Below are 23,133 nucleotides of genomic sequence, written 5' to 3' on the forward strand. Positions count from 1 at the left end.
TCTCGTCTAAATTGTACCAAAACCACTTGAAAAATGTCCTCTCAGAGCATCTGTAAATGCAGCTTTCGAAGTATGACTTTCAACTTATCAAAACGAAACACAATTAAATATATATAGCTATCTGAAATATCTCCAATAATAGAATATAGCTCAACCAATTAAATGTGCAGGCCACAATAAACAAGCTATATACAGCAGAAAGTGCTGATTTACCCTATTGAGTGTATTGTGTCATGAAGGACACAAAGTCTTCCCTTCAGTACCCTGGGGAAACCAACGCATTCTCTTTGTTGCTGTCAAAGACTGGAATGTTTATTATAATAACATTATCGGACACATGCAAACCTCAGAGAGGCATTAATTGTGCATATTTAAATAAATAATAATTGATTTGTCTATCAAAGCATTTTCCCATTGTATCAATATTACATGTGCCCTGCCTGTTGGGTGCGTGCCTGCGTGCGTGCGCGCGTGTGCGCGTGTGTGTGCGCGTGTGTGTGTACGTGTGTGTGTGCGCACGCACAGTCACGCACGTGCGTGTGTGCGTGTGCGCCCTGTGCGGCTGAGTGTGCACGTGTGCAGTGTTGGCCATTGTTCCTCCAAGGTCACTTTGAGAAACCCCATCCCTGTGGTGCTACCACACTGCTGTAAAACATGCCCTAATGAATCCAGCCCCTGTAATACAGGAAACGTCTCGTCTAATTGGAAGTCTGATTTCACTCCACTCTGAGCGAGTTCCTAATACAGCGGTGGCAGGACTCCGGGGAGATGGTTCAAAGGACAAGAGGAAATTAAAATGCATCTTAAATGTGGAGCGCGTATCAAAGAAAAAATCAGCATGTTCACTTCGGGAGGGTGTGGCAGCCGGCGGCAGTGCTATTGCTGTGTCCGTTCTTTTTAAGCTGAAAGATGAAGGTTCCTTCCTGTATCAAGCACAGAAGTCTACTCTCGTGGCTCCTTGAATATCGCACAGTAACCTATTAAGAGTTGAGTGATCACATGTTTTAGAAGAGTGTACTGTATATGATGTTTAACACATCCACCGCCAGAGGTTAATCTCATAATGTACTCACCAGTGCCAAGGTGTTTTTGTTGTTTTTTTGTTTTTTTCATGTCGCCATAGATCTTGTTAAAATCCTTAAGATTGAGCCGTGAACGGTCTGTTTACATCCGCGAGATCTCCCTGTATCTCCCAGTGAAGACCGCATGTCAAACGGACTTCCATGACTGTAGTTAGAGCGGATTACGTTAAACAGTGAAATGCGAGGAGAAAAAACTACAGGAAGAGAATTGAGTTTCAGTTTCGTCTGTAGAATGGGAGCGGGCGTGATCGTCGAAACCGGATCCCAAATAATTCTATTTCCTGTCATCAAACCGGTAACGGAAGTGGATCAAAAAAAATCCGAAAGTGCACCCGGACCGCGCATGCGCGAAAAGACCGCAGCCCGTAGGACTACGGGCTCGGCGCTTAACCGTTGGATTTAACGGCCCGTAGAACTACGGGCCCGGCGGTAAAGGTGTTAAAGGTTCTATGACATTCATTTTCACTTTTTTTATTTTCAATGTTTTATTTGGGGTTTTATGACCTCAATTACACCCAAAAAACCTGAACTTAAAACATTCAGTGGATTTTCTGTGGTCTGGGGTTTTCTGAATAATTAGGCTGAAAAGTAATCTGAGCTTGGCCCTTCGACAGTGAGGTCACTGTCGAATAATCCCGCCCACTCTCCTCCTCGCCCCTCCCCTCCCCTATCCTTTCCTTTGGGGGGGGGCGGAGCAGAGGCGATGATTGACAGGCAAAATCCCTCACCAGCGACACCCGCAGGCAAAGATTTCTTTTTTCATTGCAGTTGAAAAGGCTTTAGAAATGTGAGAGAAAAACACCTGCCATTGATCACTGGAATGGAATTTTCACTTAAAACTTTTTGTACACTTTTGAAGGACCAGGACAAAGACTTTGAATGTGATGTAAAAGTGAATGTCATTAAACCTTTAAGGACAAAACATTGATATTACTTTGCTTCCATGTTGTCACAAGTCCTTTCAAGATACAATTCAAGAATGTATGTTATACTGTATGTCTTCATTTTCTGAAATCAGATCTATGAGTAACACAGGCTAGAGAGATGGGTTTTGGTGAATATCACATTTTTCATATAGTTTGTTGACCACTATAGGAGTTCCCCAAGGACCTATACTAGGCCCCCTCCGTTTTCACTCTACACTAAATATCTACACCGAAAAAACAAGCCAAACTACAAGCTCATAATGCGTCGCAACGCTACACGTTGTAAGCTTATATAGATCTGCTATTTTAGCCAAATGTTTGCACCAGAATAGAGACAGAAGGGTTCATGTGGCTAAAATACCGTAGATCTCACCATGTTGAAGAATCTGACATATTGTGGGTGCAGGGACTGGAATATAGGACTTAAACAACATATTTGTTTTTATTTAACGTCTATCTGTCATCGCATCGCTGATCTATAATGACGATTATAGTTCTCCGAGAAATTGCTGCTTCGACACCTCTGTATATTAGATGGTGCAGCAGCCAATTATTTGGCACAGACAAACATTGCTACATTTTTGGGGAGATTCGCGCAGACCCGCTGCGAGTAATTAAAATGGCACAATGCAGGTGCCCTGGCAGGAATAACTGAGTGCCAGCGGGGTCATTTTCTCAGGGATAGTCATCCGTCTGTGTGGCAGCTAGTTAGATACTGAATGACCAGAGCCAACAATAACAGAAGATAATAGGAATGAAGAAGAAGTCATGGAAGACTTTGCAACACTGGCCGTCTGAAGTAGATATTGGCTTGGTCAATCTATCAGCCTTTTTTTTATTTATTTTTACGACATCGGTATAGGCAATTATGCAGCCAATGTGTCCCACCGTTTTTTGTTTTTTTTTACCACTTTCCAGGATATTTTTAGGATTTACTACTTTAACCCCAGCATCCTTATTGTGGGAAAGGCTGTCACAGAAAATAGCAGATCGACAAGCTCACAACGTGTCGCAGCGCGACGCGTTGTGAGCTTGTCGATCGGCTATGCTTTCCCCACAGTAACAGAAAACTGAAAATACACTAGTATAGAGCCCTGAGGGACTTCGGTCAACCATATAGGGTTTAAGTGGTTAAGGACTAAAGTTGTTAAATAAAAATATATTTGTGTTACCCTGTGTTATTTTTTTTTTTTAAATGCAAAAGTCAAATGTTCTCCAAATTTATTAGAGAATGCTGCACTTTTTTGGGGACAAAATATGGGTCAAAACATCAGTACTCGGTAGTCTAGGACTCTCCAAAATCGGGATGATCATCGAACCCCAAAAGCAGGCATGGGTCGGGCTGTAGTCTGAAGTAATCAACACTCCAGTTGAGAAACCTCACAGAGAATAGCCTTTCCTCCAACGCGGCACAACCTTTTGGTCATTACCTTTGGCTGTAAACGTACAGGTAGCATTTCTCAGAGGAACACCCTTCCTTTACAGACAGCCAACCACACTGCCTTCAAAGACTTCAGTTACCGAGCCTCCCCTCCACCCTCGGAGCCCTTAACCTCTGTCTTTCAGCAGTTCAAAGGTCGCTAAGTGTTGACACATTGCACGTGACAGCTGATATATATAGGTGTCACGGGAATAACCGGAGCCATCCTCAATATGGAGTTTACACTTTCGGATGAGAGCAAGTTTATGTCATGATGTCGTAACACTTTCTCACAACAACACCTTGGAGCAACATCTCACACCAACACACAAACATACACATTCGTATTCAATAATGTATAAAAGAATACCGCTGCAGACTGATTCACGTTAACAATGAAGATGAACCCTGTTGCTGAAACGAGGCATGCAGTCTAGCCACTTTCATCTGACAACTGCACATCAATACATAATGCTCCTACCCCAGCTAAAAGCATGATCACATCAGCACATTAGCCGCTACGTGCCTTGAAGGTTAAAATGCTGATTGATGGCTTCTGTTTAATCATGCAGGAGGGGGAAAAAATCGTAACTGAATAGAGAAACTATACCATCACTCATCTTCAAGTATTTTATTTTACGTGGGCCTCCAAACCATTAGTAAATGGATGCATTGTGTTTTTTTTATTTATCTTTCTTACTTCAACAGAAAGCGCCTTCCACATCTGTCCAGTGGATTACATATAGTGTCAAGACATTAAAGGCACTGACACAATCTTTAGAATAGATCACGCGAGACTGCACTTTCTGGAACCAGAGGGAAAGGGGTTCCAGATAGCCTCCTAGATTAGACATTCTGGTGTTGTGCAAAAAGCTCTGGACTACAGATCACGTTGCATCTCAGAGATAAAAAAGAAAAGCAACTAAATCTTTCATCAGACTCAGCCCAGCTTCAAGGATAATTCCGGCCTTGTCTAGGGTTAGCTGGTGAGACCAAACTGGAAGAGCAGTTCAAAAAGCATCAAACGGATCCTTACAACTCAACCGTTAGGCAGAGGATTTTCAATTCTCGCCCCTTTTTAAAAACGTTTGCAAAGTTTAACTGTGACATGTTGCCGACCGTGCATTGTGATCGACTCATCCAGGGGGTGGATGCCCCATGGCATTAACATTAGTGTGTGTGTGTGCGTGTGTGCGTATGTGCGTGCGTGTGCATGAATCAGACTTGAGTGGTAGCAAATCCCACACCAAAGTTAGTGACAATTTAAACTTTATGATCGGCACTGACTGACATGTACATTAGTCATGTTACTATTCAAATAGAGCCCAAGTAGAAGATTTGACAGAATTATCCTTTAATACCTCTCCTATACCCCCTTCAGCCAGAACCAAATCATTATAATTTTTCATCCACACAATGTGGTCTTGTTAACCCATTGATACCTGGAACGCTTCTGTGTCACTTTAGATGCCTTTGGCTATTCAAAAATAGCAGATATACAAGCTCATAGCGCGGCACCGAGTGCCGCGCTACGAGCTTGTAGATCTGCTATTTTTGAAAAATCGTGATTTTTTTTTTTTTTTTTTTTTTCAAAAAACTGTTAGGATTTAGATTTTTTTAAAGAATCGCCTCAGGTCTTAATGGGTTAAAACACACATTAATGTATGAAGATATAATTACAGTCACAGGAAAGTAGTGGACTTTCCCTCTGTGCAAGACGTTAGCATGGTGACAACGACTCTGCTCAAATCCACCCCAACAGGCAATTACTGTCCATTACTGAAAACCACGTGTTTTTAAAATGAAGCAATTAAATAATAGTTGGACATTCTACTAAACTCACTCGTTGCTTGTGAGCTGACACGGGGGCAAAGTTAAAAAGATCAAGAGGTAGTGGAGTAAGATTTCCTTCAAAATCTCTATGTTTGCCCTATGCTTACAGTATACGTTATCCAGATTGAGTAAGCGAGAGTAATATGGAAACCAAAATGGATCATGTGAAGACCAACATGAAACATCATAGCCTGGCATGGCCAGACTAATATCACTGGGTAGATATTAGTCTGGAACCACTCTGTGGAACCTGCATTTCCAAGCAGCGAAAAAAAAAAAGCCTCTGGTGATAAACCAGAGGCAACCCGCCCCATATTTACATACTGGGCCCTGATTGGTGCCCCACAACTTCAGGGGCAGCTAAATCCAATCACAACCGAGCAGGGCTAGAATAATCTGCAGAGGGCTTTTTCTGTTTTTTTGCACAGGCAGATTCGTCCGGTTTCCAGGCTAGAAACATCACACCTATCAATGCTGCACCATTGGCTCATGTGCGCTCATATTTAATAGAAGACAATGTTTCAAAAATTAAAGAGACCACACGACGAATTCAAATAGGATTGCTTTGCTTGTAATAGCTGACTGCTAACGCGTCGTGAAGGGACCATCTTACATCCTCAAAGCCCATGTTAGAGCAAGATCAAAGCACAGCTAAATATATCTCCCCGATCAATAGTGTGTGCAGATCTCCCGTGAGGTGCAAGCGGCTAAGAGCGCACAGCCGTACAGCCAACCCCCAACAGCTCTCTGGAACTAATTCCATTTTGTCGTTCTAAAGCGCCACGGCGTAAGTCCAAGTGCAGGCCCCCGCGTTGCATTATTAATCTCGGCAGGTTGCGGCACCCGTGAATAGCAGCGAGACCTCTCCGCGCTGGCTTCCTTCCGTGCATCGTCAGCAGCACTGCAGTTTCTCATGGTTAAAACCCACTTAAACCCTTTATACATCATTGACTGGGGTCCCCCAGGGATCTGTACTTGGTCTCCTCCTTTTTCTCTCTACATCAAATCTCTTTGCCGAAAACAGCCGAAGTTCACAGCACATCGCAACGCGACACGTTGTGAGCTTGAAGATCGGCTATTTTTGCTAAACGTTGGCATCCATGTGCTTAAGTTACAGCAATTAATAACTCAACCGTCATAATGCCAATTCTCAATTCACCCATATAGCCCCTGTTACCGATGACCCCCCCCCCCCCCCCACTGGTTTATCTTGTGAGCTTGTAGATCTGCTATTTCAACTGTATGTCTGTTTTCGCCAAACGTTCGCCTATTATGATGACATGGCCAGAGTAGGGACGTTGGGTTCATGTGGTCATGAGAAGGAGATGTGATATGAGAGCCACGGTGGTGGTGATGGTGATGGTGAGAGAAAGGCGGGTTCACAGCACACATCTGAAGCCCGCAGGGAAGAAAGCATACAGCTAGCACTGTCTCCTGCACCCTGCGGGCTGGGCTGCGTGGTGCCATGATCAGCCTATGCACAGACACGAGAGCTGTGTGACTCAGCAGCTACATGTAGAAGAACTACCCCGAGGGAGGTCCCCCCGGGGGACCAGAGGCAGTGTGTGTGGTTGATACGATGCATACACACCACACCACACACACATACTGTACATACATTCCAAGAATGTCCCGCTGAGCATGCACACGCATACAAATGTAGATCTCATGCGTTCATCTTCGCATATGAAGAAAACAAAAGCCCACAGACTTGCCCGCCCGCCCACACACACACACACACGCACACGCACACGCACACGCACACACACACACACACACACACACACACACACACACACACACACACACACACAATTTGTACATTTGAAAGTCAGAATCTTCAATAGATCAATTTCTATGTGCAAAGATCACTGGGTGCAGGTATAGTGCCGGAATATAGACAATGATTAGTCTTTAGGGTGGTTGTGTTCCGTTTGATATCCTTTTCCTATCACAGCAACTCACGAATCTTGCTGCTGTGTTTGCACATTGTTGTACTTCGCCCAGCAGATATGGGAGTTTTTTGTCATTGGTCATGTTTTCAAAATCTCCGTGTGTGGTTGTAATCTGTGGGAAGTATGTGTCTCTGATGTCTTGGTACAATGGACAGACGGTTAGGAAGTGTAGCTCGGTTTCCACTTCATTTTGTGTGCAGTGGGTGCATAGTCTGTCTTCTCTCGGGATACAGGTCTGCCTGTGACGACCTTTCTCGATCGCAAGACTGTGCTCACTGAGTCTGTACCTAGTTAATATTTTTCTTTGTTTTGGGTCAGTCACGGTGCTCAGGTATTCTGCCACTGCGTATTCTCTGTTTAGGGCCAGATAGCATTCTAGTTTACTCTGCTTTTGTGTTGCTTCTTTCCAGTGTGTCAGGTAGTTTTCCTTTTGCTGTTTTATAATTTGGTTTAGTCCAATGGGTTTTCTATCTCGTGGCTCTGTTTGTGTTTGTGCCCGGAGTTCCAGGGCCAGCTGGCTGAGGGGGCATCTCTCTAGGGTTTCGCTGTGTGTGAGTGCCTTGTTATGGAGTGCATCTAGGTCGCTTTCTTTTAGGTGGTTGTAGAACTTAAGTGCTCTCTTTTTTATTTTGATAATTACACACACACACACAAACTAATTACCAGACTATCAGCAGGGGCAAAATGCCACTGAGAGAACAAGAATGTTCAATGCATTGCATGGCAATGCAATTTCATTTATTAAAGGAATGAAACAAATAGCATGTTGTGGGCCAGAAATGTACCAGGCGTCAATGCGCCATGCACCCTAAAGGTCTATCGTAAAAGGCACGCCAGTACAGTAGACCAGTGAAACATCATGGAGAAATTATCGCTTTCAAAAACGATTCCCTCATTTGCATTGCGTGCATACATTAGAGCGGCCTGGTCAACGAAGTCACATGAGCAGAGAGGGTAGAAGTACCCGGCGGCTTGAATACATTAAAGCAGCAAAGTAAATGGTTTGTTGATTTAAAGAGATTAAAGCACACACAAGCAAGGCAGCTCGATGGATTTTAATTAACTCGCCATATATAAATTGTATGTTATTAGCCATTACTGAATTAAATGCTGAATGCAAGTGCTTTTTCTGCTTGGACGCCTGGAATAAAAAGACACTCACAATTGCATTATGGGGGGGGGGGGGTGTTGGTATTTCCACAGACACATCCTACCCACTGAGGCTTGTTTTAACATTCCGTCGCTGTCGGGCGGAAAGCTTTTATGTCCAACAGCGCTACTTTTCAGGAAAAAGGAACCTGTGTTCCAGTGGATCCGATGTATTTAGTCACAAGCTCATATCAATACCTTTCGTCGGTTAAATATTTATGGAGACGTAACCATTTTCACTTATTACACTTCCAAAATGTTTCCAAAATAGCTGATCCATAAGCTCGAGCTTGTAGATCTGCTACTTTTGCAGATCCACAATCGGCACAAACAGTGCCGCGCTATGAGCTTGTAGATCTGCTATTTTTATTTTGAAAAATCGTGAACATTCGTGCAAATATTTTAATATATGTATATGTTTTTAATTTTTTATTACTCAAATCTTATTGCTTCTGGGGATTCTACAAATGTCTTCTAAATCAGTTTTTTGGAAGAAAAAAATACGTATGTTGCTATATAATATCAGTGGTGCTCAAACTTTTTCATGTGAAGGACCTCCCAAAATTATGTATTTGGCCACAGACCCCCATCTGAAAACATTTGGATCCAGGGACCCCAAGAAGCTAAGATTTGTCTATCTGCTATTTTTGGATAGCCAAAGACGTCTTCAAATGACACAGTTGCGTTCCCTACCCGGTCTTAAAGGGTTAAAACACGTGAAATGAGCAGTACAGTGCGTGACAATAAGTACATATACCCCCAAAACACCCATCCAGGGACATCCTCTTTAATTATGTACAACGGCAACCAAAAATCACGTCCCCGTGGCGACTCAGATCTGATCAAGCAGATGCGGGGTGCAGTGTTCTCTGCCCGAGTCATCCACTTCCAACAGTCATTTCTGTCGGTTATAATAAGAAGCTAATACATAATGTGACACGCTCTGAAATGCAAAACTATTCACAATGGCATGCGCCGAGGCCGCGGGGCCTGCAGGGGCAATTAGAATCTTTTGCCGCTGGGTCCGTGATGAGTTCCTCTATCTCTGAAGGATGCTGGGTATAACGGCGTCGTAAATCTGCCAGTGAATATGCATGATGTGGGGCTTCACTTTCCACTGCAACCGGGGAGCTCAGATTAGTCCCCACCGCCCCCACCCCCTCCCGCCCGACATGATGTGGTTTATTTTGCCAAAATACACAAAAAACAAAAAAGTTGAGGCTAAATGATTAAGGCCTGTGTTAACATAGAAAACCTGTCTCTCTACCTCCACTGTTCTGTCTTTTCTTGGCAAAGGCGTTTCTTGTTTAGCAGTCACATTGGCTATCCAAGTAATTATTACACTGCAGGTCAGTTTATCGGCAGAGAATGGCTGAGGGAAACCGAGCCGACGGTTCAAAAAGCATTTCCTCTTTCAAACACAATTCCTTAAAATCATGGGCTGTGCACTAACAATGGTCTATACAATTTGAATGACAATACCTCCAACAAAGCTTTTATTTTCTGGCTTTTTTTCCCCCTTGCTCTGCCCACACAAGCTTTAAACGCGGGCCCTTACACTTGACATGTCTCATTGTGACATATTCCCAGAGCGGACGTGACCTTCTATGCTGCATTGGGCCCCTGGGGCCAAATTAGAAACACCAAGTCACGTGAAAATGGAGCCAGTAAAGCTGCCAACCCCCCCACCCCCACACCCCTATACCCCCTTTCTCCAAGGACTGATGTCACCAAGAGCCACCTGCCAAGCCCTTGCCAAGAAGCCACAATCCACACGACACAGATAAACACTGCGACAAGAGCAGCAGGCGTGCAACAATACATGATTACTGTTTGTAGTCCTAACACCCAGAATTGAGTCCAAAATGGGTTCCAAAGCCAGATCTCAGTGTTGTTGTTGTTGTTGTTGTTTTCAGCTTACCGCCAGGGTTTTCAATTCATGCAGAAAGCTAGGTCTGTGGTTAATACTGAAAATGTGACTTTTTAATCTGTTCAACTTCAAAATGTGTTGATTTCTGGAAATTATCTTGTGAAAATCACAAGTCTTGGTTTGCTACAGGTCCCTTTTTTTTAAATTTCTTCCCAAAAATTCGGTGACGGGAGCCCAGGGTGGCCTACAATAAGAGCTCCCTACAAAAATAGATCCCTGTAGCGCTCAATAGACTGCTTTGCATTTGATGTAGAGGCAAATGTATTATGCCCATGTACCGGGGTTGCTGCTACATGCTTTTTCCTCTAGCCCCGAATAATACGCTGTTCTCTCTAAGTTTCCACTGAATGTGAAAGTAGATATGAGGTGCTTAACGAAATTTGTAGTATATATTATATATATTATATATTATAGTTATATCTTGAGGCTCAAAAACTCATCAAGACAATTAGAAAGAGAGAGGGAGAAGATATGATTCATACTCTGCCTAAAATGGGCACCTCAAGTAATTCTCCACAGTCTTTGTCTGCTCTAGTCTCAAAGACATGGCAGGTTACTCCGCTTTAAGCCAATTTGTACGTCTCTGATGTATACGTAAACACAACTCCTTTCCAAGATAAACCACAGACGCCCACAGTTTAGCATGCTAGCAAACAGTACGGTTATTATCAGCAGCTAGCAGCGGATCCCGGAAAAAGACAAGACCAGGACTCAGGCGAAGGCTTCCACAGTGCTTAAGCTCTTACCGTTCTCCGTGTTCTCATGTTCGGTGTCGGTGAGGGTCAGGTTGGAGTTGGCCCTGCTGGACAGGCAGGAACTGCGGCCCGACTTGGTGTTGGTGCGGCCCCATAACCGGACGGCGTGCTCCGGCGACATGATGCCGTCCGTCTCCGTGTCGGCGTCTGACCCAACGCTCACAGAGTACTCGCGGTGAGGCATTCCCAGGTCGCTCCTGTACGTGGCCACATGGGAGGGGAGCGCCTCGCCAAAACCCAGGTCTCTGAGGGAGAAGTCGGTTCCTGCGGTGGGCGACAAACACACGGTGGAAAGAAATGACGTCTGTAATGTGATCGGTATGCTTCACGTGATTTCCTGGATTCAAACCCACGGTCTCCTGGCATGGGAAACCAAACATCTACCTCGAAACCAAAGAGGAAGCCCCCCTGTTCCAAACCAGATATTACGCTTTGGGGTTTTCGCAGTTAAAGCAGCAAACCATAATGTTGTTTTTTTGGTGAATAAAACGTTATTTTGACCATTCTGTGCTGTAGCTCACGGGTATAAATTGAATCTCCCATGCGGGAGACCTGAGTTTCAATGCTGGTAAGTTTAGCCATGGGAGCCAACGGTTTCTGAGTCATGACCTATGGGTCACATAGGTCAAGAACCGATCTCCTGTGTCCGTAGCGTGAAGCACCTTGATGCACAAGTAAACCCCCTGGACATGATGCTAGTATGTCCAGGGACCCCCCCCATTCAAACCCTTGATGCTGAGTTCAAAGTAGAGAGACATTGAGTATCATTTTTTATAGTAAGACTCAGCCAGGGATTGAACAGCCGACCTGCCAATCTCAGGGTGGACACTCTAACCACAAGGTTGGTAATGACCAGTGGTGGGAAAAGTACTCAATTTTTTTTTAACTTTACTTAAGTAAAAGTATCAATACTGCAATATAGAAAGTAAAAGTCCGGAATTCAAAATGTACTTGAGTAAAAGTACTGAAGTATTGGCATCAAAATGTACTTAAAGTACCGAAAGTAAAAGTACTCATTATGCAGAATGTCCCGTTTCAAGTTTTTCAATATATAAACATCTTTAGAAAATAGCCAATCTATAACCTCACAATGTGTCGCATCGCAACGCGAGGTTATTTTCAAATGGCCGAAATGTATTGTTAATGTATGTTTTGTATTAATAATCAAAATCTAGTAACTAAAGATTTCAAATAATTGTAGTGGAGTAAAAGTAAAAGATTTGCCCCTGAGATGTAGTGGAGTAGAAGTAAAAGTATTGGAAATTGGAAATACAAATACCTAAACATTTGACATAAGTACTGTACTTAAATGTAAATGTGAATGTATTTATTTATTTATTTATCAGGGACAGTGCACATTAATCAATATGTCAGTTTTCACACATCCATGTAAATGGGCCAGAATTAGCCAACGGCTAAATTTCATCTGTAGTCCCTGAGCAGGCTGTTAAAAGTGGTGATATATCCATACAAAAAAGGCATCAGTACAAAACAAGACAAGTAAACATACAGTTACAGTGAAATATGAGAAAAAACACCAGTGACAAATGGAGCTGATAATTACCCATGATTACAAATTTGGTTAGCTTTAAGCCATCTCTTAAGGTTGAACTTGAAGGTCAGATAGTTGGTGGTCTCTCTTACTTCGGTAGGGAGACTATTCCAGTGATGGGAGGCTCTAACAGAGAAGACTGTTTCACCAAACACACTCCGTCTGAATGGTACCTCACAGTCCCCTCTGGTAGTTGCCCTTGTTGTTCTGCCACCACTTTCCCGTCGCTCTATAAACCGTTTCAGTGGTGGAGGAGCAAGCCCATTTAAAAATGTAAAAATGAGACAAACATCAGATTTTATTTTTTTAATATCAAAATTAAATAAGTTATACTTTTGAACTATATGGCAATGGTGGTAACGGTTGGGCTTTTGGCCAAGTGTTTTTAATGTCTGTTTGTAAAGTGACTCTATGGGTTTCAAAGTTGTCAGATTTGTCTGTGACCAGGTTGTGAAGCAGTATGTGATGTGTGAGAAAATCATAGCACGCATGAAGAGTTTAGCTGCGTCTGTTGTCAGATATGGTCTTATGTGCCTGCAATTAGACAGGTTGAATTTGATTGTGTCGGCTACATTTTTAACATGTTTTTTAAATGGCAAGTTTGAGTCTAATGTGATTCCAAGATATTTAAATTGTGATACTACCTTGATACTGTTACCTGTGACAACTATGTCAGGATAAACGGTGTCTGTGGAGTTACGTGAGAAAAACATACAAACAGTTTTGTTTGTGTTCAGATGCAAACATGAGTTCCCCAACCAATCAGATACATGGACCATAGCTGCATTTAATTTGTCTGCTGCTAGTTGTTTGTTTTCAGCATGTACGTATATAAAGAACTGTGTCATCAGCATACATTTGTATGGAGACAGTTGGACAGACAAAAGGCAGATCATTAATATACAAACTGAATAAAATAGGGCCCAGTATTGATCCCTGAGGAACTCCAATGTTACTGTTAAGATATGTTGACTGAGTATTACCAATACGGACACTTTGCTTCCTATTTGTTAAATATGAGTTCATCCATTTAACTGTTTCATGTACAGTACTTAGTTACTTTCCACCACTGGTAACGACTCCTGGTAATGACTCCGATGAAGGACATACAAGCATGGTGGTGTTGTATGGAGATGGCCAGGCGAATGACACCAGTTAAAAAAGTATCATCAAAGCAGTCACATACATAGCTCCCCATTAGCACCACTGTGACATGATGTTAATGAGGAGAAGGCTGTCTAAGCCGAAGTGGTGAAAATAACAAAGCACATTTACTCAAGTACTGTACAGGTACAATATTGAGTAACTGTTACTTTAGTTGAGCTTGTAAATTGTTCAATACTTCTACTCCACTAACACCTCAGAGGCAAATATTGTACTTTTTACTCCACTGCAATTATCTGATTTTAATAATTAACTTTCACTGAATTAATAGCATATAGCAATACCACAATGTATTTCTACATTGTGGTATTGCTACTTTTATTGCGCTTTAAAAGCCACAGTTTGAACCACGCAACGTAGGACGTGTTAAGAATTCACAAGGATTCTACTCGTGCATTGCATTGCAATAGGGAGATTGGGTGATTGCATAGAGTGACTCCCAGGTTTTATCTCAACACTTGCTTCGGAAAAGGTTTGAGTTGAAATTACTTTTTTTTTTCAAGTGGAAGCGCTACACTCCTGTGTGCGTGTTTGTGTGCGTGTGTGTGTGTGTGTGTGTGTGTGTGTGTGTGTGTGTGTGTGTGTGTGTGTGTGCGTGCGACGTGTTGTTCATCCAGAGCATCTACAGAGTATCTACTATGTAATTTGAGCCATGTCACAGGAATTATTTTTAACCCATTAAGACCTGGAACTGTGTCATTTTTAGATTTGAGCTAAAAAAGCATTATTTTACACTTTGGGCTATTCAAAAATAGCAGATCTACAAGCTCGTAGCGCGGCACCGAGTGCCGCGCTACGAGCTTGTAGATCTGCTATTTTTGAAAAATCGTGAAAATGTGTGCAAATCTTTGAATATATATATTTTTAAAGCGAACATTTTTAACTCAAATCGTTGCTTCTGGGGGGTCCCTGGAACTAAATATTTTGATGGGGGTCCGCGGCCAAATACATATCATTCTGGGGGTCCTTGACATGAAAAAGATTGAGCACCACTGATATAGAAACATACGTTTTTCAGAAAACTGTTGAGATTTAGGAGACATTTAGAATCGGCTTCAGGTCTCAATGGGTTAATGGTTTAGTGGTTTCCAATTGAAGTTATTACAATAAATATGATACCCATATTACCAACTTTCTTCCCATTACAGGCTATATAGCGTCTCTGTCGGGTGGAAACCTCATATGCCCAAAACTGTTGCTTTTCAGGGTTCAAATAAAAAAATGGCTGAAGTAGCAGATCTTACAAGCTCAAAACGTTTCGAGCTTGTAGATCTGCTACTTTTGATGCTTTCGTGTGACGCTGCAGTATGATCAAGTAGGGCGTTAATTTACGATAAAACACAAAAGGTTAAAACATGGAGATAAGAGATTTATTCTGCCCCGACAGCAACGATAGATAGTGCCATGACATTTTATTCGAATCAATATTTTCACTATTTGTCGGACAGTTAAGTAAGGCTTAAGTGGTTAAGAGTTCCGAGCGTGTATGCTGTGTGACAAGTCCAATACCGGGACCCCACCTCTACTAACAGTGACCCACACAGTGACAGTGTCTGAGTTAACAAGGGACTCCTCATTAAAAAGATGTCAAGCTTATGGTTGCATTGAAACAGAAGGCAGGGACACCACCGCCACATGCTGAAACCAATCTCTGATCTTTTACCATCAGTGTGTACTACTGTCAAATGAATCTACTGGAGGCCAGTGGCTCTCAACTGGAACCCAAATAAAGAACCATCAACTGCATTAACTACCGGTACACTTAAACCTTATAGATGGGTTTCTTGTTTGTAAACATGAGAGGATGATGCGCGCGCAGTGGAGGGATGAGCCTGTAGAGGGTGCTATTACCCGCAGCAGCTCTGGCCATTGTACATTGATAAAATAAATGGTCTTCACCGGGTTTAATGAAAGTAGATTAAATGATGCAGTTTGTAATATCTTCTTTACTCAATAAAAATGATTTGTCGGAAGTTGGATCTGTTTGTATATAATAGCAGCATTATGCCTATTATGCCTATAATAGCAGCATTATGCCTATCTAAATCCCGAAAATAACAAGAGAGTGAATGGCACTTCCGGGTCGTTCTACCACCCGCATGCGCAGATTGCGCACTCTGCTCTGTGATGACGTCGCTCGGAAACCCATCTATATACTCGGCTGTTCCCCCAGCGGTCTATACTTAGTCCCCTCCTTTTGTCCCGCTACACCAAATCTCTTCAACAAAAATAGCCCATCTATAAGCTTGAGTTGCTGAAAATAGCCGATCTACAAGCTTGATTGAGATTGTAGATCTGCTATTTTTTGCAGAACGTTCACCTATTTTCCATGAGTGTTTTTGTTTAAATACTGGGCATGCTATTATCACATGCCCAGTATATGGATGCTAGGGTTCATGGTTGTTAAAAATCCAACTGGCATTGTTGGCATGTCACCTGTATAAGTGCAATAAATCTAGTGAAAGCATCTTTGGCTTCATATTTACCTCAAAGTGACTTGTTTTATCAGCTACCTCTATGGTTCATTGGTTCATAGACCATGTTTGAAGGTTTCAACAATAGATCAAATAAGCCTTTCTCTTACTTACTCTGTGGCGGCCATTTGTGCACTCTAGTTAAATCAGCAGTGTAAATTGGGGTGTAGATTGGGGTGTCAGAGATTAAAACAATTGGAGGTCCATGGCATAATACAGGGGTGACTTTTTGGGCACATGATCACTTAACCCTTTTTCAAGGCTAACGTGATCAACCAGTGCCAGTGAAACCCACCATTTGCTTTATAGCAGATATACAAGCTCATAGCACGGCACCATCTATGAGCTTGTAGACCTGCATTTTTTGTTTTATCGTGGAGAATTTGTGCAAATCTTTTAATATAAATACATTTGTTTTAAAGCAAACATTTTTAACTCCGATCTGTGTATGTTGATACATATTTTGAGATAGGGGTCCACGGCCAAATACATATCATTTTGGGGGTCCTTGACATATATATATATATATATATATATTTATATATGTCCCCCAGAATATAATATATTCGAAGATTTGCACACATTATCAAGATTTTTCAAAAATAGCAGATCTACAAGCTCATAGCGCGGCACTCGCTATGAGCTTGTATATCTGCTATTTTTGAATAGCCCAGAGAAATCTTAAAATGACACAGATGCGTTCCCGGACTGAATGGGTTAATAACGTATTCAATCAATCAATCAAAAAGGCGACGATACAGTCGTCGACCTGGTCTGTTCCAGCATGGTTGCCATGGCTCCTCCCCCTTACCTTGCCTGCTGAACTCGTCCACCTCGTGATGCACCATGTCTTTGACGCGGGTGCCGTACGCCATCCTGGAGTCCTGGTCGAAGGCCTTGAGCGTCTCACTGGAGCTGTAGGACTTCTGGTTGGCTGCTTTGCCGTCCTCGCTGTCGGCGGACGAGCTGGTGTAGCGGCGCTCCGAGTCCCGCCGGGCGGTGAGCGAGCGGTAGGGCCTGCGTTCCTTCACTTCCATGACGACGGCTGCTGCCTCCTTCGCTCCTCTACAACATCCACTCTGCGTTTACCGATGCCAAGGCTAGTCTGAGTGTCTCTGGAAAAACAAACACATATTCACATGATGAATTGAATACACAGGACCACAATGGAAATGCTGTGTTATGCCGTAACCCATTAAGACCGGGGTACGCAGCACGTGGGTCATTTTTTCAATTTCTTTGGCTATTTTTTGAAGAATCGTGAAAATGTGTGCAAATCTTTGAATATATATATTTTGGCCTGAAATGTTTGCTTCTGGGGCTCTCCAAATGTCTTCTAAATTCTAACTAATGTTGCTATAATATCAGTGGTTCTCGAAAATTATATGTATTCGGCCGTGGACCTAGCCTGGTAAACCCTCCCTCCGGAAATCTCATTTCCATTTGATTTCAGAAGTGAGTCTGGCCTGACTGGCCCATTCTGCAATATTGGCTGTGGGCTGGAGTTGGGCGGGAGTAATACCGTTGACTGACAACCCCTTCAGCCAATGATCGTTTTTCCCCTTCAGCCAATTGCAGTGCATTTTTACCACCTCCGCGACTAATGTGACGCAACGGGACTTTTGAGATGGCCATGCCCAAAATAGGTTGCCTTATTCGGATACATGCGTATCACTGCCCGCCCCTGCCGGTTCTCTGAATTTTTATTTTTAAATAGGCTCTGTCATGATTAATTGACCACATATATGAAGTTAAACAACTAAATTCTATCCAAACGATATCTTAACGATATCCTCAAAAAAGAAGTTTGAGAGCGTTTTATAAGCGAAAGTAAGAAGTGAAGGCACTCGCACAAACAACAATGGCTGCCGTTCGTCTTTTGTCGGCTGCACTCAGGCTGCACTCGGCTTCATTCGGGCTCACTCGAACTCGCCACCTGATTGGCCAACTGTCGCTGTCAATCACAGAACGATGAGCGACGACGCTGATAGGCTCGTCCATTTGGTGTACGGGCTAGAAACGCCCAGACAAGCCTTCAGGCCAGACTCACTTCTGAAATGAAATGGAAATCAGATTTCCGGAGGGAGGGTTTACCAGGCTACCGTGGACCCCCATCTCAAAATATTTTGTTACAGGGAGAAGTTGTAACAGAGTTGAAAATGTTCGCTTTAAAATATATGTATTCAAAGATTTGCAAAACATTCTTTTGCAGATCTACAAGCTCATAGTGCGGTCCTCTGTGCGGCCTTCGGTGCCAAACCAAACGGGTCGCAATGTGACGCGTTTGTGAACTTGTAGATGTGCTATTTATGTGTGTTATATGTGTGAAATCAATAAATGAATGCATAATTTTTGCCTATAGTGACTTGCTCACATCACAATAGGGACACATTTTCAAATGGGGGTCCGCAGCCAAATATATATCAATTTGGGGGTCCTTGACATGAAAAAGTTTGATAACCACTGGTAAACAGTATATTGCAAATGTGTGTGGTCGTCACAAAATCCCAAGGCACACCTGGACTCATGAAACACCAGTTAGTCTCTCTGGCCACAGCGTTTGAGAACCACTCCATTAGGTCACTGGCTTTTGCGGCTATGCTTTTAATTTTCCAAATGATAGTTTATTTTTTTAAATATAATGTTTCCCTTTAATAATTAATGCAACCACTCAGCTAAAAATGAGAAACCTGATCTACTTTCTTTCATTTATTTCTGTATTGCTTTGCCTCCATATTATAGATTATTTAAAGATGTGTAAATGTCTTGTATTAATGCCTTTTTGATTATATTCCTGAATAACAATCTATTTCTCAAAGTGACCTTCAATTTGATACCGTGGATTGCTTTTCCACTCGCTCTAGAGCCTTACAGACGCCACATTTTGTCATTAAACTACAGTAATCCCACTGCGTCTAATCTATTTCTCAAACTCAAATAGCTGTGCTTTGAAAAAACATATATAAAAGTGCTTTTTAGAGATAAATTATAATTAATTGATGGAAAAAAATGTTAGACAATGAAACAGATCATCACTCCCTGTGTAACTGTGCTTCTTTGCAGCATGCTTCCGTGGAATACAATACACCAGTGGTTCTCAAAGTGGGGTCCAAGGACCCACTGGGTTCCTTGAGGGCGTTCCAAATGGACCCTTACAGGTCAATAACTCTGAGAGTGTACAAATGGACCCTTACAGGTCAATAACTCTGAGAGTGTACAAATGGACCCTTATGGGTCCATTTGGTCCCATTTGTATACTCTCAGAGTCAGGGTTATCTTTGAAATTAAAAAGATAGAGATCCACTAGAATACACCAATAAAACTACAAAAAAACCTACTAATACATGATGCTACATCCCCCCCCAAAAAATGCACAAATCATTGCATGTTTTCCAATAGTAGTATTTGTATGGTGCAAGGGGAAGATGAAGGAGCTGCTAGGATTAGTTTTAATAAAATACAGCATAACAAATCTGCCTCCCATAAAGTTTTACGACGTGAGTCTCTCACAAATATTCCTGTTTATGTGTCATATAGAAACGCTGGGGGCCCCCAGCCACTCCAGACGTGGCAGCTATCCTTCCCTGAATTGTGTTGTTTATAAGGTACAAATCATCACCGCTTCAGAAGTGAAGCTCAGAACAAATCCCAAACAGTAGGGTGAGGAGCCAGCACAGGTGATTGAAATCTGAGCCAGAAATATGTTGTGCTCAAAAATAGTCAGCAGAAATGACTCTGCAGCTTGTAAATGTAAAAGTTTTGTAAAGGTTGCAGAGAAGAAAAAACTCAAATGTGAATTAAAATTCCTATTAAGTATTATATAGATTTTTTGTTTCCTTGGGAAGATGCTCTGTTTATTTTCTGGTTTTTGTTTTCCACCTGTGTGAATTGCCGATTTATTTCCCATCTAATGTTTTTTATTGTAATACTACTGTGTTATTTTATGACTTTATGTCTATGCTCGATACAGTGTAGTGCTATAAGCCATTACTGTGCAAACTGCACATTCTGGGTGACCATAATGGTTTAAAAGCTATTGAGCTGGCTTAACATCTGTCAATGTGGATGTCAAGTTGATTAGCGGCTAGGTCTCTGTTTACCTTGAAGCTCAATTATGGCGCTTTTCGATAGCACAGTACCTACTCAAGAGACCATAAAGATTCAGGGAACACAAATATCACATCAAGATTCACTCCCCATCCTTCCTTTTACAGCTCCTTCGACATTATGTGTCATAAATGTTGTGTTGTTTGCCAAAGCAATAGCAATAATACTTGTTTGTGAGGGACGTGGAAATTAAGAGAAATGATCTCAAACATGTCTCTTGTACATGTTGCTGTCCTGTCCCCTTAAGTTTTATTTACCAAACACAAAGAAGTAGTTTGAAAACCCGTTATACCTCTTTGACCGGAGTCCCCCAAGGGTCTAGGCCCCGTAATTCTTCCCTTCTACACCAAATCTCTTCACCGAAAATACCCAACCTACAAGCTCCAATTGTACATCGGCTATTTTCGCAGAATGTTCTGCCCAGTATAATAGGCATGCAGTTCATGTGGTTAATAAAAGGATGTGCTGAGTATCCATGCCAAAAAGAGAGCTCTACAGCTATAAAGAACGAAAGAGGGGATGAGAAGAATTACTTGCAATGCAGTTTTGACTGACAACACGTCCATGCTCTTCAGACAAGTATTTTCCCACAAGATAAGCTCTTTATGAATACTGTATGAGATCTTAGCTGGACAGAACGGTAAACAATAATCCTCCGTGAACTATATTTGGCTCGACTGGCAGGAAAAACTTAATTGAAGACACCATTGTTGAGTTGGGGTGGTTTCTTTTGTATATATTGACAGCTGAAAAGATGCTGGTGATTAATGACTTCGGGGCCTCCAGACCAGGACCTCCACCACATAAGGGGGGGGGGGGGGGGGGAACACTCCCACTTTGAAAAAGCTAGAGCACTTCAGCTGCTCTGAGGACTTAAACAGCAGCTTGTGTAGTTTGCAAATGTTTCTTTCTGTACCTTCTCCTCAAGAACCTTGATGCTATGCAAATGTAGCGAGTGCAAAGAACAAGCGGCTTTCAGAAGAAGTTTTGTGAGCGTTCTCTAAAGCACATTGTTTTTCTCATTCCCCCTCGTGCTCGGCCACGTCTCTCGCACGTCCCTTCTTCCTCATTGTGCGTTGGTTGGTATGCGGCGACTCGTATACCTTTCAGGGCATGGGAAACGCAAAGGGCTCTTTTCAAAGAGGCAGCTGGCCACGCTGAATTGTACATGATGCAAATGTGAGATCTTGGAGCCCCACCTTAAGCACAGCGCAGTCAGAATTCTCACTGTAAAAAAATATAACAACAGATTTAGCTAAGTTACAAATAGACATTATAGCTGGTATCTTGACTCTTTTTCTATTTCAGACTCAGAGCCAGGGTAAAGCTGCTCCTCTTTAGCTGTCTAAAGTTTAAATCCAGAACCATATCCAAGAAAATGCCAGTTTGAGGTTATTTTTTTGTGTGTGGGGAAGCAAGGAGGTGGCCGTTATCGTTAACATGGTTAATAGGAAACAGAACAAAGGACTGATCAGTGTTACTTTGAAAATGTCTTGTCAGCACGTGATTCAGCCCGAGGTGCATAGAGAAGTGAGACACAGGGACAGCGAGGGGGGAAGGTTAACAAGAACGGACCCATAAAGACTCAATTAGAAATGTTCGTCACAAAGGGAAAAGAAAAATGGCTGCCCACAGACTAAAGCCTCATAAGACGAAGATACGAATCGCTCGCTTTTATTTCAAAGACAAAGCTTCTCTAAAGCCATGAACGGCGATGCTTGAACAGTGCCAGGGAGAAGCTAACTACATATCCATGCAATGATCCAAAATCAATTGACACCTCCGTGTACAGACAAAAGAAATGATGGATGGTCTGTTTTCCCTTTTGAAGCAGTCGTGCCGACTCTGCATTTCACCGTTCAAAGTGAATGGCCTACAATTGGCCTACTCATCTGGCTGCAAAGTAGAAATTGATGTAATGCAAATTAGAAGTCTGGAAATGAGTTTGCGTGTGTGTGATACAAACAGACAGCAACTGTAAGCAAATGTGTGATGTGTGAATTGTCTTTATGGTTTGATGGTTTCTTATAAAAACAACTTTCCAGGTGGGCTGACTCAGGGGTTCCCGAACGTGTCCATGCCAAGGAACCCCAAATAGTCATAACCACTGGCTGCTGCCCCCCTATTGCGATATGGCAAAAAAAAAGAGAAAGAAAATAGCTGATCTACAAGTTCACAACATGTTGTGCTACGACATGATTGTAGATAACTTTTTATTTTACTTTTTATAAAAAAAAAATATATTTTTTTATGTTTCCTCTCCTTTTGATTGGCCCCCCTGGCGGATTTGTACGAAAAACACTGAGCTGAGGGGGCAACATTCAGGTCTCAGTGTGAAACGAGTTGAGAACCACTGTGTTTCCATAGCATCTGTTAAGATCTGTCTGGTGTTAAGACACTCGTCTTAGCCGGTGTCAAACACCCGTGTTAAGACAGTCGTCTCACGCAGTGTTAAACACATTGCATAAACACATCTCCTTGGTGTCAGGAGTTAAACACGGTGTCAGACGTTAGCTAAATATGGGATCTAAAGGGTTGGGAGGCGTTTAGGTTACAATATAAATGCAAATGGCTCTGTACTATATCCATCAAACAATTAGCCAAGTGTGAGAATTGCTGTTCAGTGCCGCTGCACATAAATCTGGGGTGATCTGGCTGCCCCACACAACGCTATTCTCCACGATAATTTATGGCTGTGTTCCTCAACCGGTGGGACGGACTCAGGACACCAAAAGTGGATCAGGAAATGTTCTGACAGGGGTGGTGCAGACCAGGAACACATTTTT

At 42.4% G+C, this 23,133-nt stretch overlaps 1 protein-coding gene across 1 annotated transcript in view; it reads right to left on the reverse strand.

The window, feature by feature from the left end:
* The window catches only part of tenm4 (teneurin transmembrane protein 4), a 319,789-nt gene that overhangs the window by 248,318 nt on the left and 48,338 nt on the right, over positions 1 to 23,133 (reverse strand). Inside the window, exons 2-3 of the mRNA XM_080429457.1 lie at positions 17,052 to 17,355; positions 11,042 to 11,314 (exon numbers count right to left, since the gene is read on the reverse strand). Coding sequence (XP_080285583.1) covers positions 11,042 to 11,314; positions 17,052 to 17,277 — 499 coding nt within the window. The 5' untranslated portion in view covers positions 17,278 to 17,355. The remainder of the gene's footprint in view (positions 1 to 11,041; positions 11,315 to 17,051; positions 17,356 to 23,133) is intronic.

Source organism: Gymnoscopelus braueri (genome assembly GCF_963280865.1).
Source record: "Gymnoscopelus braueri genome assembly, chromosome: 5".
NCBI classification, from domain to species: Eukaryota; Metazoa; Chordata; class Actinopteri; order Myctophiformes; family Myctophidae; genus Gymnoscopelus; species Gymnoscopelus braueri.